Source organism: Cololabis saira, chromosome 15 (genome assembly GCF_033807715.1).
Source record: "Cololabis saira isolate AMF1-May2022 chromosome 15, fColSai1.1, whole genome shotgun sequence".
NCBI lineage: Eukaryota > Metazoa > Chordata > Actinopteri > Beloniformes > Belonidae > Cololabis > Cololabis saira.
The window spans coordinates 35,625,084-35,645,067 of record NC_084601.1 but is presented as its reverse complement, the minus strand read 5'-3'; the positions used below and the strand labels follow the sequence as shown (position 1 = coordinate 35,645,067).

General features: G+C 43.2%; 1 protein-coding gene across 1 annotated transcript; it reads right to left on the bottom strand.

Annotated features, from left to right (window-relative positions):
* Positions 1-5,094: 5,094 nt before the first annotated feature.
* LOC133461301 (zinc finger protein 184-like) lies at positions 5,095-19,700 on the bottom strand. The gene is made up of 2 exons (XM_061742162.1): positions 19,354-19,700; positions 5,095-8,664 (listed from the first exon to the last, which is right to left on the bottom strand). The coding sequence occupies exons 1-2, from the start codon at positions 19,646-19,648 to the stop codon at positions 7,658-7,660; spliced, it is 1,302 nt and encodes a 433-aa protein (XP_061598146.1). The 5' UTR covers positions 19,649-19,700; the 3' UTR covers positions 5,095-7,657.
* Between the last annotated feature and the right edge of the window lie 284 nt (positions 19,701-19,984).

Sequence of the window (19,984 nt, the reverse complement as noted above, 5' to 3'; positions counted from 1 at the left end):
GGAGGACAGGGGGGGCGTGGCCTACCAGCGGGGGGCGTGGCCTACCAGCGGGAGGCGTGGCCGACCTGTCAAACCCGGCAGGTCGGCCACGCCCTCATAGTAAAAACAGCTGATAAGGACGTTGTCACTTCCTATCACGTGACACTCTGAGGAAGGCGCAAAAACCGCCAAAACTATCACCCAGAAGGTAACATGTCGGAACTTTGTCTGGAAAAAAGAAACCTTAGGATATTATAAACTAATATCCAACAGGCGCACAATTCCATCGTGCGCCGCCGGTGTATCCGAAGTCAATAACAGTTTTCTAAACTGACTCAATAAAGCTGATTCTGGTTCTGATTCTGAATATGATGCAGATTAACTCTTCAGGACATTTTTCTTTTAAAGTTATAGTATGCAATGTTTGGGAGCTAGCAAAAGTTGAAAGTGGCACCTCCTCTAAGCCCCACCCCCTCCTCCCCCTCCCAGCTTAAATCATGTAAAAACTCTAACAAATCCGTTCGGTCCGAATGAAACGGATTGGTCCAGGACCAGAGGCTTGGCAGGGGGGGAAAAAACCAATCAGATGCCTTCATGCCGCCCGCGCCCCGTAGGGTACGCCGTAGCCGTGGCTCGAGAGCCTGCAGCGCACGGCCAGCCGCTCTCCGCTCTCTGCTCTCCACTCTCGCCGGGATGGAGACGCCGGTGGGCAGGATGCACGTTTGGGTGGGCACAAACCCACCCCCCCTGCCCCTCCCTAAAACCGGCCTCGCTTACAGGTGAATGAGACATGGGGTAGTTTTGTTGAAAATGTGCTGTCCACGTTTCCCCCTCCGTCTGGGAGCTCCGGCGGCGCCGGGGGCGCCCTTGGAGGTACGGTGGGGCCCTGGCCCGGCTCGGGGGGCCGGCCCCCGTCTACTGGACGGCCGGTGGGGGGACGCGGGTGTCTTACCAGGGCTGGCTTTGCTGGTCCTGCTTCCTGGCTTCGGCCTCCGCTCCCCCTCTTTCCCCCCCTACACGATTCATACGTACATAGGCGAAGGGCGGGGGGTCCGGGTCGTGGGGGGCACTGTCCCGCGGGGCCCGGCACTCCCCGCCTCACGGTTTTAACAGCAAAATAGACACTGCACATTCAACACTTAATAAATACATTTGACAAGGACACGTAGTTCGGGAGGGGGGGGGGGTCGGTGTCAATCGATACTTGGCCCTCCCCCCTCCCTGTTTTTATGGCATTAATCACACGCACTCAACACCAGGGGCGGGAGGGGGTCCCACATCACCCGCGTTCCCTCACCGGCCTGGGACAGGTGGGTCGGGTTACCCGGGCCTGGCGGGGCCCGCCGTGCAGCCTGGGGTGCCTTCTGGCGGTGCTGGACCCCCCCGGGGAGGGGGAAACGGTGCGTGATTGTATGTCTGTGTCGGTGAGAATGCGGTATGGAAGGGTCCTGCCATGGAGGATTTGAGCCTCCATTGGCAGGACATCAAAACTTAATAATTTATGAATATTATATTATACAAAGATGGTTATTATTATTATTAGTATTATTATTATTATTATTATTATTATTAGTATTATTATTATGTATAGTATATTATATTATTATTAGTATAGGTATCTGATAGGTGAATGGATGAATGAATGGGATGCCTGGGTCTGGGGCCCTCCGTTGTCGGGCCTGCACGGGTGTCGCCTTGTTGGGGGGTTCCCTCTCTCCGGGCCCGTCTCCGGTCCCCCCCGCTGCCTCTGCGGCGGGGCGCCCCTCTGGTCTTGGAGGGCCACTTTCGTGGGGGACGGGTGCGCCTGCCCGCGTCGGCGGCCGGGGCGGCTCTGTCTCTCCGGGCAGGCTGGCCCCCTGCCGGGTGGGGGTCGTTGGCCTGAAGGGTGAGGGCCTCCTGGCCGCGTGTCCGGCCCGGACCGGGTGGCTGGGGATTGCCTGGGTCGCGGTCCGCCGCCGCGGGATCCCTGGCTGCTTCTTCCCGCGCCGTGGGGGCCCCGCCCGCGGGCCCCCTCGGCCGCCGCCGGGGGGGGGGGGCCTCGCAGGCGGTGGGTTGCCTCCTCCTACTTCTCCCCTCTGTGGGGTCTTCCGCGTCGGCCTCTGGTCTCGCGGGTGGCGGGGTTGCTCCCCCCCCTCCCCCACTATAGATACACTTCAGGTGGAGCTTTGTTTGGTTTATTACACACACACACACACACACACACACACACACACACACACACACACACACACACACACACACACACACACACACACACACACACACACACACACACACACACACACACACACACACAGTCACTTAGTCACATGCATTTACACACACACACACACACACGCATGATCATATACATACACACACACACACACACACATAGATATACACACTGGCTTGTTCACCTGCATGCTGGCTCTCTAGTTTTTGGGTTTAGGTAGCGGTAGCGATAGCTTAGCTGAGACTGCGATCAGATCTCAAGATTTAGGTCGATTGCTGTTATTGTTTTGGTTGGCTCCGTGCCGGTTTCGTGCTTTGTTTGTGGTTTTTTGTTGCAGATTTCCCGTGCTTGACGTGTGTCTCCGTGTGTTCCTGCTTCCTGGATTGGCAGTGGAGGTCGTCCCCCCCCCCCCCCCCCCAAAAAAAAAAAAAAAAAAAAAAAAAAAAACACTGGGTTTGTATGTGTATATTTATGTATGTGTATGCATATGTGTGCGTATATATATGTATATATATTAAATATAGTAATAATGCACACATATACACTTTTGGTTTCTACCGTCATGGTATCAATCAATAATGTGTGCAGACAAGGTAAAAAAAAAAAGAAAAAAAGAAAATGTGCTGTCCAAAATGTCCTGGAAAACTCGACTCCTGCAAATGCGCGTTCCCCAAAGTTTGTGGGGGCGTGGCTTTGGACAGAGCGCTGACGGGAGTGGGAGGAGGGGGCGGGGCTTAGAGGTGGTGCCACTTTCAAATCTTCCTAGCTCTCCAAAATCATGGATAATACCTTTAATATCTGTTCATTTCTTGGGAGTAGAAACGATTGAGAGTAGAGATCCATCCATCCATCCATCCATCCATCCATCCATCCATCCATCCATCCATCCATCCATCCATCCATCCATCCATCCATCCATCCATCCATCCATCCATCCATCCATCTGGTCTCAGGGATCAGCTGAAGTCTACAGTATTCCAGTTCTGTTCAGGTCAAAGGTCGTACTCCCTGAATTGGTCACCAGGGGCCTCATGTACTAAGAGTGCGTGGATTTCAACTTGAATCCGTGCTTGGAATTAACAAGAACGCAAAAATTCATATGTACAAAACTGTGCGTACGCCCAAATCCACGCAGGTTTCTCTGTACATCCCAATCAGCGTGGATTTGAGCGCACATGCGCGGGAGCACAACACTCCGCCCCATCTCCTCCCTCAAATATATGTTTGAATATGATAAAGAAGATAATTATCCATTAAAAACCGCTCATCCTAACAAGAAATGTGCAAAAACAGGTAAAACATATATATAAAAAAAATCGGCTGAGCTGGAATAAATAATTCATTTTGGAGCATTTCTTCCGATTTCAGCTGGTGTCGGACTCCAGTCCTCGAGGGCCGGTGTCCCTGCAGGTTTTAGATGTTTCCCTGCTTCATTGCACCATGATACACGTGACTGTGTCATCAACAGAACTATCCAGACTTTGATGACAAGCTGGTGACGATGATTAATTAGAATCAGGTGTGTTAAAGCAGTGAAACATCTAAAACATGCAGGACACCGGTCCTTCTGGGATTCAGTTTGACACCTACATGGTGTTCTTTGCTTTGTGTTGCGTTCGGTGAAGAGTTGTGGTTTTATTATGATCGTACGGGTTTGTGAATGTTTATGGGCAGCGTTAGTGAATCATTACACTCTGCTTTTCTTGTTTGTATTTTAAGAACCGACACCAGAATTTTTGGTGGATGAAAAACGGCTCCTCGTTCTGCTTTATTGTCATGCATATTATATACTAACGGATTAAGACCAATGTACACGTTTATTGAGTCTTACACATTATGGATGTCCGCGATCACCTCTCTCATAAGTATAACAATGTGAATAATAAACATTTATATTTAAAACATGAAGCATCACGATCTGATTCCTCTGCTGCAGAAATAAAGACAATTTGTGCCGACGGGATTATCAAAAAAAAATAGTCCCATCTCTCCTGACGTTAGTTCTGCATGTGGTCTTTTCCTCGGCTTTTTTTTTTTTTAGGAGAAATTCTGTTCAATGCACTCTACCATATCTGTTGAGTCCTGCGCGTGAGGCCGATGTAGCTGCTCAGTCCATAGAGTTCACCTTTGAAGTTTCTGACAGCCATAAAACTCTCCTAAAAAGTCATTGAATTGTTTTTTAGACCAAAAAAAAAAAAAAAAAAAGGTGCGTCCTGACCCTGCGACGATGCGCATTACTTTGAGAAAAAAAAAGAATTGTTTTTTAGACACTGTCTGAAAGTGCACGGCCGCACTTTTATCCTTGCACCAGTCTTCAGAGCACCTCACTGCCCACCTGGTCTGTTTACCTGTATTGGCCTCACTTCTCTCCTTCTCCAGTTGGTCAACCTCCCCAGATGTAGCTCTGCATGTCGTCTTTTGCTCGTCTGTTTTTTCAGAGACAGGAACTCTTCAATCCATTCATCCATCGTTAGCCCTCCCAGGAGATCAAAGTTTAACGTCAACATGCCTAATTAATTGTTAACGAAAATAAAAAATAAACTTTAACACCAGCTACTTTTTGCTACCTGATGTAACCGTCAAAAATCTGTACCAGTTGGTTGTTGTCATGGAAACATTGTTGCTTCCCTGACGCAGAATGATCAGCTGTCATAAGGCTTTAGAACAGAAGCCGTGGTATATGCTGATTATGCAGTTAACAACCAATCAGATTGCAGTATTTCACCTTTCCGTTTTATAATATACCATAATAAATTAATTAAATTGTAGTATTTGACAAAAATTGAGTCCCACAGAACTAAGACCACAGGCCAGTCATTTTCAACAACGAACACTGTGTGCACCACCTGTCAGGAAGTGTGGAGGAGTAGGACACAGATGCAGGAGGCAGAAGTTCCACAAATACTGATTTATTTACTTAAACAGAACCAAAAACGCTGCTTAGCAGGATGCAAAAAACCCAAACATGAACATGACAAGATCCAAAACAAAAACCAAACTGTGACACTCACAAACAAACTCTGTTCAATGTTCAGTTCATGTCTACAAAAAAAAATATAACTACTTACAATGGTATTTTCTCTTACTGTTCATGTTGCTTAGTGGGACTTTTGGCATTCCTTGCCCTCAACAATCATTTTCAAGTCTGGTTTATAGTCAGTTGTTGCTGCTTGAAGCAATTCCTTCACATGTGTGTCTGTCAGAACAGAGCGATGCTTTGATTTCACATGTTTCAGGGTAGAAAAAACAGACTTGCAGACGTATGTTGACCCAAACATTGATAGTATTCTAAGCGCAGCCAGTTTGACATTTGGGTATTTTTCCATTGGTACATTTTTCCAGAAATGAATGGCCCCCTCTCTCAACGCAGGTTTCAGTTGATCCTCTTCACACAGTTCGATTATCTCCAACTCAGCCGCAGCCTCATCTGTGACCAGCGGGGTTTTCAAACAGTCCGTCTCCGCAATAAACGGGTCCACGAGGAACGTGATCTGTGGCCTTTTCTGTTGAAAATCACGGAACTGGATCACAAAGCTTTCATGCAGGTTTTCAACCAGGGTTGCATATCTGGCTGATTGCTTATTCAGGACAGCGCTGGTGAATTGCCCGCTGGTTTTTAGCAGAGTGGGAAAATGCGTGAAATCTGTCTTCTGAATGTGCGTCTTGAACAGCTTCAATTTGTTGGCAAATGCAAACACACTTTGCACCAGGTCCGGCAGTATTTTTGACTTACCCTGCAGGGTCAGGTTCAGTCTGTCCAAGTGACACAGCATGTCCCCCAAAAAAGCCAGATCCATGATCCGCTGAGAGCTCGGGATAGTGCTTGTCCTTCTCTTCCATAAACAGTTTCACGGCATCCATAAGCTCAAAGAAGCGAGAAAGCACCTTGCCTTTTGACAGCCACCTCACAGTACAGTGGAGCGGCAGATCACCTGGAAGCCCTTGGTCCAGCTCAGCAAGGAGATTCTTGAATTGTCTGTTATTAAGCGCGTGTGTGCGGATGTAGTTGACGATTTCAATCACAGGCTTCATGACATTGTCTAAATTCAGTGATTTAGACACCAGTTGCTCCATGTGGACGATGCAGTGGAAATTCCAAAACTCTGGAAATGTTTCGTCAGCTTTGCACAGCCCCACAAGCCCGTTCACGGATCCGATCATAGCTGGCGCTCCATCTGTGGCTATTGCAGTTAATTTTGGTATTGGCAGATTTGCTTTCACAAATGCATCCATCATTGTTTCTTTCATATCTATGCCACGGGTTCTGTCTTTTAATGGCACAATATCAAGGAGTTCTTCTTTGATCACACAGTTTTTTGACACAGATCGCACAAATATTGCCAGAGGCTTGTCTTGTACGTCACAACACTCATCCAATGCGACACTAAAATACTCGCAGGCTTGAAGGTCTGAGTGCAGCTGTGATTCGATAGCCATGTTAATGTCAGATATTCTGTGTTCAACCGTGTGCCGGGACAGTTGGATGTCTGATACCATTCGTTTTAGTTTGTCGTTTTCAGGAGACAAGATTTCAATACTCACTTTCACTGAGGCATGTTTTGACAAACTCCCCTTCATTGTATGCCTTTTTTGCCCGTGCGATGTTCCAAGCAAGTGTATATGATGCAAGCGTTACGTTCTTTAAGTGCTTCGTAAATTTTTGGAACAACTGTGTCTGCTTTTCATTTTGACCTTTCAAAGTGACCAACTTGTGCTTGCGAAGTTCAGTACCCTTTGGAAATTCCCGGTCGATGTTAGCATGGAATGAACTGAAGTGCCGCTGAAGATTTGAAGCCTTGTAATGCGCTAATGATGCCTGACATATAAGGCAGAATGGCTTGCCATTACGTTCAATAAAAAAAAAAAAAGTCTCCCACTCGGTTAAAAAAGTCCTGTGTTCATCTTTATACTTTCGTTTGGCCATGCATTTTTTCCCTGCCATTTTGAGAGTGTATTTATTTTATTTTCAAATTAGCAAATCCAAATTCAACCCGAGCGCGCACGCGCTCGTATAGCTCAACGGTGTTGTGACGTACAAGACAAGCCTCAACTGGCAATATTTGTGCGATCTGTGTCAAAAGACTGTGTGATAAAAGAAGATTAAAAGACAGAACCCGTGGCATAGAGATATGAAAGAAACCATGATGGATGCATTTGTGAAAGCAAATCTGCCAGTATTGAAATTAACTACAATAGCCACAGACGGGCCGAAAGCTACGAGCGTATACTGTAGCTCAACGGGCGCAGGTTGGCCACCCCAAGTCTAGAGTTTGGTTCTAGGTTTTGTCATTCCCACAATTGTGGTGACGAATTTATAAGAGCCACTTGAAGCTTTTATGGCAGAAAATGCAGCTGAAGGGCTTTTCTCCAGCGTGAGTCCGGATGTGACTTTTCATGCACTCCATGTTCCTGAAACTTATTCCACACATAGGACAGATATATAGCGCCGCTCAACCTTGTTGCCTAACGCAGGGTCCACAGAGCAGTTTGAATCTGTCCAAGCTTCTCCCATTCACCATCACTGACATCAGTGTCTGAGGAGTTTGAGGTTGGATGTTGATGTGGCGGTAGACCTGGTTCTGGTTCCTTCACTGAGCCCATGTTCTCTTCAGCCTTGATGTAAAGAAGCTGTGAGGCCTGAGGTGTTTCATCGGCTTCTTCAACCTTTACAGGAACTTGACAGAATGTGAAATTGACTATTTCCTTTTCCTCTTGTTCCTCTTTAACATGTAAAGGCTCTGCAGTCTCCTGCTTCACCTTGTTCTGTACTTCCGTTTGAAGCGCTGTGTGTCGGCTCAGATCTCCTTTGTGTATAGTGGACGCCAGTGTCTTCTGCTCTTGCCAACATTTTCTGAGTTCAGTTTGAACCTTGTTGTCAGGACAGCTAGGTGGTTTAGTGTAACTATTACACCCAGGTTTTTTTTGTCCCTCGTAATTGGGACCATCAGTTTTAACAGAAGTTGTAATGGCACTTAATGAGACACAGTTATGGCTTCTGATTTGTGACGGCCACCTGAACCTTTTGTTACAGTTGTCACACGAAAAAGGTCTCATTCCAGTGTGAATGAGATTGTGATATCTTAAACTATTTCTTGACGCAAATTCCTTTCTTCCTTCCATCCTTCTGTCTTTCTTTGATTTGTGAATTTTCAAATGGTAAGACAGACCTATTAATTGAGCAAACCTTTCACCACACATGGAGCAAGTGTAATGCGTTTCTCCTAAATCACTCTCTGCATTTGCAGTGAGTTTTTCATCCTTTGACATGTTCTGTCCGCCTTGTTCAAGAGAGTCTGAAAGCTTTTCAGCAGCAAGTGTTAAATCATCATCTGAATCCAATCCTTCACAGTCACATCCTTTATCTTCTTCTTGCATCTCTTTGCTGAGTGTCTCCTCTGGAATCATACTGGAGCTCCTCCCCAGATGCTTATTAGAAACCTCTTCTTTATTAGGAAACAGCTGCTGGATGTCTGCAGGAAACAATATACAACAAACGCAAAAATAGGTTAATATTTCACACATTTTTTTTTCAATATTTAATTTGAACTTTGTTTTACATGCATGCATGCATGCATACATAATATAACTTATTCAGACTCAGCTAAGCCTATCGACAGTATATCACAATAGAAAGAAATGCTTGATGTAAATTCTCCTAGGATGGTACAAAAAAAACATTTATGATGATTGGGGTTTTATCACAAACCAATGGGTCACGTGAGTTTTTTTTTTTACAGTCTACATTAACAATGAGGTAGTAAAAGAAGAAATGATCTCAACAGATCACTGTTTCAAACTGATATCACCGCTACCAACTTGTGCTTGCGAAGTTCAGTACCCTTTGGAAATTCCTGATCGATGTTAGCATGGAATGAACTGAAGTGCCGCTGAAGATTTGAAGCCTTGTAATGCGCCAATGATGCCTGACATATAAGGCAGAATGGCTTGCCATTACGTTCAATAAAAAAAAAAAAAACTCTCCCACGCCCCTTCTGTTGTTCAGTACTGGTCCAATCTTTTCAATGGACTGAACTGGATCCTGGATGGAACCTCATATACAAATGTTTAGTTACAAATAAAGTGAGAGAAGTATCTTACAAACTAATTTATAGACATTACCCTGCCAAACATTATTAATATATTAGGGAAATGTCACACAAAGCTAAATTTAGTCAGTGACTGCGTTTCCATGCATCAATAACCCTTTTAAAACCAGAATATTGGCAATAACCCGAATTTGCACGGCCATGTAAACACCAATAACCCCTTTGAATAACCCGAATTTGCTCATATTCTGGTTTTTAAAAACCCGAATATGAGCCCTGGGTTACTCCTTTTAAAACCTGAATATTCAGTCATGTAAACGCAAAATGGAATATCCCCATCAAACGGAACAGGAATTTGTTTTCTGCGCATGCTCTGTTCACAAGGAATCCTGGTCTTTTGAGTCCAGGAAGTTCTTATAAACACGGAGAAACCAAGACCAGGAGGAGACTAATCACTTCATAAATGTAATGAAGGATATGAACATTTCTGCATTTGTAGACGGTAGAAAGTACCGGGATAGCCAGATTTAAAAGAAGGTGAGCGAAAAGTTGCGCAAAGCAGCATTTGTTTTGAATTTGGATACAAGAAGAAGAAGCGGAAATGACGGGAATTGCGTCATCACGTTCTCCGTGTGTCGCTGGTTTGATCCAGATATCCCAAATGATTAATTACCATGTAAAACGGAATATTCTGAATGTTTCAGTAACCGGAATATTAGCAATAACCCGAATTTTTGGCTGCATGTAAACGTAGTCACTCTAACCCTGTTTTGTGGCATTCCAAAAGGAAACGGAACAGCACATGCAAACTATCTGTAATAAGAAAGCTGTGAAAACATAATTTGTGCTCTTTATTCTCTGTATTTATTTAACAGCTCCTACACCCTGGCTGTTGTTAATTTATTTGTTGGAAGTTACATTAATAATAACTGCTATAGCTGCCTTAATAAGCCAGAAATGGTAATTTATTATATTTTTATTTTATTGGTTTTCTAAAAAATAATATGCACCGTGTGTGTTTCTTTTGAGCAACCTTGTATCTGTGTGTGTGTATGTCCTTCAGTACTGCAGTACCTGCTGTAGCCTGCAGGGGCAGCAGAGCCTCCTAGTTGGTGCTGGGCACTTATGGCCCTTTTCCACTAGTACCTACTCAGCTCGGTTCTACCCGCCACGCCCCCGTCTTGCGCTTTTCCACTACGAGCTGAGGCGAGCTGAGCCGCGCCAAGCAGATACTTTTTCTGTAACCATTCTGTCGAGGTTCTAACCGGGCTGAGCCGGCACTATTTCTGACGTCACCACCCTCCGCGCCACTGATTGGTCGGGGGGCCGTCAGACGTTTGAATCAGGAAGCGGGAGTCAGCGCGAGAGCGACTCGCAGCGATTTTATTATAAACCGCAAAACGTCTGTTTGTTGATCCAACTCTGAGGTGCAGATCTTCATAAACTTGGTGCTGACGAGAGAATTAAAAAAGGGATGTAGACGTAGTGCTGCTCGGTTTCACGGTATATCACGTTATTTTTTTTTTTTTCATGCACAACTGGGTGTTAACCACATTTTCTAATGATTTGGAAAGGAATTGCTGCAGTAAATTGGCTTAGAATGACCTATTTTACTGTCATGAGGAGGAAATATTGTAGATAAACATTAATGTCCACACTAGTATAAATACAGGTTTGCATGGCCTCATGTGTGCCTGGCGCTAGGACCCCGCGGACGCATGGTGTGTCGTGGGGCTGTGTTTTCTCATGCTTCCCTGCAGCGTCACATACAAACACACGTACCTGGCAGAAAGATTTCTTTATATCATGTTGTGATAGAAAATTATCATTGATTTATTTTTTTTTAGGCCTGGCGGGGGGTCTCGTTGGCCTGGCCGGCCCATACAGTGGTAGGGGAAACACTGTCCAGCGGAGCTACGTTCCGCCGCGCGGCGTTCCCAATGTTGTGTGCGCTACTGTACATACTCACCGGTATTACGGTATATGAAAAATTCATATCATAAGAAAAATAAACACCGGTATTCGGTATGGACCGGTATACCGCCCAGCACTATGTATACGGGCTGTTTTCTTCTCAGCAGCTCCAGCTGATTTCTGATCAGCGCCGACATGAACAAAGGTGTTGCGCAATCGAGTACGTCACAGCAGCTTCACCCCAACCTGCCCACTTCTCCCCTGGGGGGGGGAACAAACGAGAACAAAGCAGGTGGAGGTGGTACGAGCCATCCCGAGCCGAGCCGAGCTGAGCAGATACTAGTGGAAAAGCGCCAATTGAGTGCTCCTGATGAGCCAAGCTCATTCTGAGCTTCAGTGGTGATAGCAGCTCTTCTTGTGCTAAACAAGAGTTGCCTTAAAATAAACACAACTTAACTATCCTAAAAACATGGTAGAAGGCTTACACGGTACGTTGTTGTTGTCTTTGTTTGTATACATTTATTTAATTTCATTGTTTGTTTATAAATGTGAAGATTTAATTCCACGTGTTCAAATATATATTATTTGTTTATGTTTGCAGTTTTTCACGTTGTCTGTTGGAAAATAAATACCTTCAGATGCAGTGGCGGCTGGTGATAAATACTTTTGGGGGCGGCGCACTGGCGGGTGGGGATTACAACACAACTATAAACTCTACTTGAACATACATTTTTTTGTTATTTCTTATTACATATCACTACATATACATATACTACATATACAGTACATGTAGCATATTTTACATAAACATATTTAAAATTTAAAAAGTAACAAAATAACATATTTTAACCATTTTTCAGATTTTTTTCAGTTATTGTATAGATATATTGATAGATATTAATAATAATGTTATTCTGTTATTTGAAAAATGTAAAATTTGTTTTGTTGATCAGAAAATATGTTTCTCTATTCTTCTTATTTTTGTGAGGGGGGATATATATTGTTTTTCGACACTACCTTGTTCTCTATAGCTGATATAACATGAATTACTCCTATGTGGGATCAATAAAGTTCTTATTTTTGCCATCTAAGAAAATTAAATATATTATATTTGGTGCCTAACTGTTTCCCAAGTATATTAGTGCATGTGTGAATGAATAAATGAGACGTAAAACGTACATTTCTTTGTAGAAAGGCGCTTTATGAAGATAAGTCAATTTACTTGTATTAGTTTACAGCGCAGTCTTGCCACATCCAATATGGCGGCGACGTTGACGTATCGCAGCAGCTCCATGGAAGGAGGAGGAGACATGTCTATGGAAAAAGTTGGGGGTCAATCCAAGATGGCGACGTGAGCGCTTGCATTTTCGGGAGCTGCCCACCTCAATCCGTATAAAACGAGTGAAACACGACTATATTGAGCTTTTTCTGTTGGCAAATATTAGAACAACGTTGTACGCTTTGTGCTGTAGTAACAATTTACTGTTTACCGCCGACTTTCTTTAGTTTTTTACAAGTTACCGCCAACTGCTGAAACACGCTAAGCTAACAACATTGTTAGCCACATTAGCGGCATGGAACCGAAGTATGCACCGGAGAACGCGCTTGTGACCAACATGCACGACTACTGCTTGCTAAACCAGCCCGTCCTGGCTGTTGCGGAAGCGGACCTTCCTCCCCTGCCCATCTCACCGACGAAGCCACCGCCACTGAAGATAAGTAAGCATCCTCGTGCAACAGACGGAGATAACACGAATATTGTGCAGCAAATATCAGTGATGTTTAACACCAGAATTGATGCTCTGGAGAAAAATTTTGAGAAGCTAATAACTGACAACTCATTGAAGATAGAGGGTCTCAAGAAGACAGTTGACTTTGCCTGTGCCGAAATCCGTGAGGTAAAAGGGAAAGTTACACATGTCGAGGGACGTATCGGAGTGGTGGAGAAGAAAAGTGATGGAGCAGCGGCTGGCTGAGCTCGAAAGCTATTCACGGGGATGGAACCTGCGACTCTACGGGGTGCCTGAGAAGAAGAACCAAAACGTCCGTGAAGAGGTGATACTGATCTGCCAGGCCGTTTTACCTGACAACAAAACCAAGTTTCCTGACGTCATCGACACTGTGCATCGTCTGGGCCAGCTGAAAAATGATGAGTCCAGGCCTCGAGGAATTATCCTCCAGTTCACATTGCGAATCCACCGGGATGCAGTTTGGAAAGCTGCAAAAAAGTCCACCTTCCTCCAGAGCAACAAGCTGCGTTTTGCTGAGGATCTGTCTCCGATCATCAGAGAGCGAAGGAGGCAGCTCTGGCCGCTGGTGGCGAAGGCACGCGAGCAAGGAAAGACTGCTTATTTCTTCGGAGGACGAGCCTTTGCCGACGGGACTGAACTGGCACTGGCTACCTAAGATTTCTGTGGTGATCTCCACTGACGGTAACTGTTGCTGAACTCTCATGTTACTGAGATTTATTGGATACACTATACAATGTGTCACATATTAATAACTGAACTCTGCTGAGTAACCCAAGTGCTGAACTTGTTTATTTTTTCTCTCTTTTTCCTCTCTATCGAGATGGCTTTTAACCCTTTCCTTGAAAAGGAGTTTTTTGTTTAAGACTGAAAAGCACAATGAATGCTGTTTAAGTATGTCATTTTTGTGACAAAGACTATATCCCTAACTATACTGATATATCTTTTTTATTTTTCTACTTATGTCACTATTCTGATGAGTATTAGTTTGGTATGCAGGCATAGTTTATTTGACAGTGAATATCAGTTATAGGTTAATGTTTACTTTATTTAGTTTCTCAACCTGGGTTATTTTGCACTATTTTTAAGCACACTATTACTCAGGGTTATATTCATATGTAGAGCAACAACTTACCTCTAATTAGGGTTGCAAAATTCCGGGAATTTTCAAAGTTGGAAACTTTCCATGGGAATTAACGGGAATATATGGGAATTAATGGGAATATATGGGAATTAACGGGAATAAATACGACATTTACAGAATTGAAGGTTGGCCCTTAACAGGGAACTTAAATATAGTTGGGGGAAATATATTGTAGCATAGTCTTGGCTAAAACAACCAGATTTAATGCAAGTACACTCCTCAATCACATGCACACAGCACATTGCTTACTGCAGGGCTATTGAGGCCACGCCCCCTACAGGCACTGTGCATTTTTCCATCACATGCACAGGTGATTTCTTGAAGCCTGGAGGCCACACATTTGAGCTCAAAGCACAAGACTATTGAAGCCACACATTTGAGCCCACGGACTATATAAAGTCAAGTAAGTTTTGATAATATTATGGGGTAAATATATTTGATCTATAATGGTATTAATGTTTAACTTGCATTACTTTTTGATTTCGTGGGGGAGTGGGGTGAGTTAGTATTTACTCAACATTCATGTTTTTGTTGTTCATTAAAATAATTGTTCATACAAGAATAAAAACTAAAGTTCTACTCAAATAAATCTGTTGAAATGTCATGTTTTTGTATTATCTTGCATGGATATCTGCTTATGACAAAATAAATATTTACATTTATGTTTGGATATGATACAGTTTGTTTAAATTACCCCCAATTTCCAGTTAATTCCCATAAATTCCCATAAATTCCCATAAATTCCCGATAATTCCCGATAATTCCCATAATTCCCATGGAAAGTTTCCAATTTGGAATATTTCCAAAATTCCCCAGCTTAACTTCCCATGGAAAGTTTCCGGAAAGTTTCCGGAAATTTACCGGAAATTTTCCACCCCTTTGCAACCCTACCTCTAATTAAGTCCCCTCAGCTCAATGTTACTTTTCCTTAAAAATTTCTTCTATTTGACAGCTGAACAACTACTGAAATTATCTGCCCACGGATAACTAAAATATTTAACTAGTTTCATAGCTGTGTTCCACTATTTCACTTTATATAGATGTTATAAGTGTGCAGCTCCTGACAGCAGGACTGTTTCTCTAGCGCACTACAACTTAAATCTTGTTCCTATTTGTGTCTTTATTGTTATTAATACGTCTTTGTCTATTATTACTCTCAATGCCAGGGGGTTAAGAAATATTATAAAGCGTAAAGCTATTTTTTTGTTTGCTAAACAACACAGAATTGATTTTTGCTTTATTCAACAGTCACACTCGGTTACCGATGATGCAAGGTTATGGAAGGCTCAGTGGGGGAATGACTTAAGGCTCAGTTATGCTTCTGCGTCAAAATGGCGCCGTGCCTACGGCGTGTGGTTTGGATCGACGCAGAGGACACGCCGTCACCTGCGCCGTCTCTGACGTGCACCTCCTGAAAATTGTAACTACGCGTCGAGGAGACGCCGACGACACGCAGACCGAGAGGGCTGTGATTGGTTCGTTTGAAAGCGAAGCATTTCCGGTTTCCGGTTTGAAGCAGTATTGAACTTCCAGGGCTCTTTTCTTCGTTTATATGTGATTTTTTTTGTTTTTGTTTTTTGCACAATAGTTGTCCTTATTTCTTTGATTTACTGTGACCGGAAAAAGTTGGATAAACCATTCAGAAAAAGATCGCTAACTAGTGGCCGCGGGGGGTACTGCACCGCGACCAAACGGAGAGACGGAGAAGTCAGAAGGGTTCAGCACGGCGTCACGGCTGCGGCGTGTGCTCTGCGTTGGTGTGACGCAGAACCATAACTGAGCCTTTATGGCTAGCGCATGGATCTGAACATTCTGCTGGGGTCACCACACTCAAACATTCATTTTCAGGAACTATTTTACATTCTGTCTGTGATAAAGCAGGACATTTCATTTTACAAGTAATTAATACTGACAACTTGAATGTGATAGTTATTAATGTGTATGGGTATCTGAGAACGATAGAAATCTTAGAATATCCAGGGCTTCAGACTGCGACCAAATGCTCGCATTTTGCGACCAAAATTTGAGTATGTGCGAAATCTTTATTCTACCCAAATTGGTTTAATAATAATATCATTTTGGTCAACCAGTTAATCAATGATAATGGACTATTATTGAATTAATCTGAATTTCTTAACAAATTTAGCTTCCCTGTTACCCCAAAGCAGTTTGCTACAGTCCTAGATGCTATTCCTTCTGGAATTCTGCTTCTTTTAAAAAGTGGGCGGAAAGACCAGCCTGCTTACCAAGTCTGGACCCCAAGAAAACTTCAGTGGGCAAAGTTTGTCTAGTTACATCCACAAGAAGTAACAATCGTAATATACGTTCCCTGTTTCGAAATGATATAACCACCACCCCTTATATTATTGCTTACTGGTCTGGTTTTGGTGATGAATTGGAAGAACATCTGGACTCTTCCATACAAATACCTTCTTACAAATAAAGTGAGGGAAATCTCTTTTAAAATGTTACATAAGTATTACCCTGCTAATCATTATCTTCTTAAATTCAAAAGAGATATTTGTGTTGACTGTTCGTTGTGTGAAATGTCCCCTAAAACATTGGTACACCTGTTTTGGATGTCCCTACACTAACAAATTCTGGAAAGATGTATCCCGATTTATTATAGATAAAATTGACTCTGACTTCACTCTGTATTGGAAAAATGTATTGTTTGGTTTCATCAGTAATGAAAGAAACAAATCTAAATAATCTTTTGTAATCAATTTAATAATTATTCTTGCAAAGTTTCATATTCATAAATCCAAATTCAGTCATTCAAAACCCCTTTTTTTAATTTTTGAGAATGAAACCAAACAATACTTGAGTTCCATCTCTGTCTCAAATAACAAAAAAGCTGTCAAAACTGTTAATTTATGCTCTCTATTTAATGTGTTTGTTTAAAAATCCCCCTGGCTCCTGTGTTGTTGTACTTTTATGTATTAATGACTGTTTTGTATGCCTGTCTGTTTATGTTTTTTGTAATATGAGAACTATTCAATAAAGCTTGTAATAAAAAAAAAAAAAAAAAAAAAAAAAAGGAGTGACAGATACAGTCGCGCGTCTACACTGTCAGGGGTGTGACTTTGATTGACAGCTCATGAATCAATCAGATTGGATGAAGAATGACAGAAAACATGCTGATTGGCCACGGGTGCAGAGAGTCTTTGAGTAACCATTTAGAGACCAGCATGAAGTCACATGGAAGAAAAGTTTAAGAACATGCAATACACACTCATTTGGCCGGCGCCCCTCGCCAAAACCTATGTATTTCAGTCTGCACAAAAACAACTCTGAATAAACCCAGTGTGGGATGGGAAGGCTTGGAAAATTAAGTCAGACACATTTTATGAGTGCACAGATGTGATAGTTACTTTTTATTACGTAATTTATGTGTACTGTGTCTATATTTTTTTTTTTTCCATGTAATTTTAATGGCGCCCCCTATTGACAAGCCGCCCCTTTTCAGATGTCAGTGGAGCGTTGTCTATATCTACCGTTTAAGAAGCTTTAGGAGAAGTAATAACTGCCTTTGTATTGTTGTAGTTCTTTAAATAAAGTTTTATTGAGGAAAAAAAATAAACAATGGAGGTATTTATAGTGGCTGAGCTGACTGCCAAGCTAAAGGAACACCTTACCTCCCTGTATATGACAATTAAAGGCTGTAAATAACACTACGTTTCCCATGAGCACCAGCGCGTACTGCCGGAAAACTCCTGTCCCGTCGCGTGCATTTGTTTTGAGAGAAGACGGGACGCTTTTCTGTTTCACCAAGTGAACAGACGGAACGCAAAAAAAAAGATGTTAAACTGCTGGAAAGGAACTGGAATTTACCGGGATACCTTAAACAAGGAAGCCAGGGAGCGGTATATCGAGAAAATAATGATTATTAACGGTCTGGATCCATATGAAATCCCTACCTCGTCGGAGCTCCACTCTTTAGAAGGATTTACTGCCGCAGTTCTGCAGAACCACCGTCTCCGGCTACCTTGTTTAGGAGTGTTTGGCAGCTGCTTTAGTAAATGTTTGACTCGCCATGTGTTTCAATAAATTAGTATAATAGTACAACATACAGTACATGTTTTGTATCCCTCTTACTTCTCTTTTCTTTTTTTTTGACTGCTATATTATGGTGAAGAGGCTCCGAGGCGTGAGCAATATTTTTGTTTTCCTCGTGAGATTATTTTTTTCCTCTGCAGCTACAAATAAGAGTTAATATTTTTTCCTCAACAAACTAGTTTTATCTGAAGATTGGGGTTAATTGCACCGCAGAGAGCTGGCCAGCAACTGCGTTTAGCTGGCGAAGTGGGGAATAAAACCCGTGTTTTGATCCGGTCTGTGTGAGTGTTTGTGGTTTAAGGCTGATTTATGGTTCTGCGTTAAATCGACGCAGAGCCTACGGCGTAGAGTACGCGGCGACACGCACCGTACGTTGCGCGTCGCCACGTACCCTACGCCGTAGGTCTGCGTCGATTTAACGCAGAACCATAATTCAGGCTTTACTGTGTGGAAGGTTTGGTCGTTACAGCCGCGATCCAAGCGAGCCGACGACTCTTTCACTCTTTTACTTTGTTATATCAGATACTTGGCCTCTGTGGTTCTGCCTCAGAGTAGGAAACCGGTGAAAAGTTAAACCATTAGGATCTTTTACCCACGTCTGTTGTGTGTGGAGCTGCTGCAGCCACAACGCAGCAACGGGTTACCAGCTTCTGCGGAGCTACGCTCCAAGCCCCGCCCATTTTCGTCTCGACTGCGAATCGGGAAGGAGGGGGAAGTGACGTATGCCGTAAAGCAGTAAAAGTCGTAAAGATTTGTAGTTTTTTAGTGTGGCAGGGTTCCTACCATGCTCCTCAAAGTTACATAGTGCCAGTGAAGGTGATACAGACTCCCTCAGACCATGACAGAGGTGTCATTAAACCTGTTGGAAGTTGATGTACCATCACAATGACTCTGGAAATATGATATTAAGGTGGAAAAGTTACGTAGTGTCGCTTTAATATTACTTGTTATTTTGTATTGCACCAAATCACCACAACAAATTCCTTGTGTAAATATTGTGCCACTGGCAGAGTTTTCTACTTACTTTAAGTGAAAATTTACTTTAAACAGGTGAAAATGGTCAAATAAGTTATTTTTCTGGTGTTATTTTTCCGGTGATGACTCTAAATGTTGAAATAGCAGTAAAACCACATTCATTGATGAAATGACATAAGGGATGGAAAGGAGGGATGGCAGTTTTACAGGGGGGATGTTATCCCCCCTCATCCCCCCTCAACTCCAGTACTGGCTGTAACTTCAGGAACTCACCTGCTCTTTCCAACATGACTGTGGGACTGAAGAGGGAGTTGAGCAGGCGGTGCTGCGGGCAGACCTGCAGCACCTGCTGCTCCGACCGCAGCAGCCTCTCCTCGTACTCCACCACCGTCCTCTCGAACACGCGGAGGATTTCCTCCACGGTGGTCGTGAGCACCTCGTTGAGCAGCAGTCTCATCTTCCCGCAGTCGGCCCCGTCCTCCAGCCGCAGCAGGACGGTCTCAGTGGCCTGCTTGATCCGCTCGTACGCCGACAGCTGCAGAGCCTTCATCGCAGTCACGTTGTCCATATAAGCATCAATGTTAGGGGGGAAACAAAATCAATAAAACATCCGTGTTAGGCAGGGCTATACCGGATATGAATGGGCTAAAAAGCCGCTTCCCGTTCTTCACCTTTCAGAATAAAAGTCGACGCGAGTTACTTGGGAGTACTGAAAGTTTTTTTTTTTTTTTTTTTTTTTTTACAAACTTTATTCAACATTTTCAAAAATACAAAATTCCTTTGAGGAAACATTAGTTTGCAATTGAAACATAAATTCACAACACACAAGCGAAATGTAATTTTAAATTTTTTCCAATATAAACTTCTAAATTTAAATAAAAAGAAAATAAATAAAATAAATTTA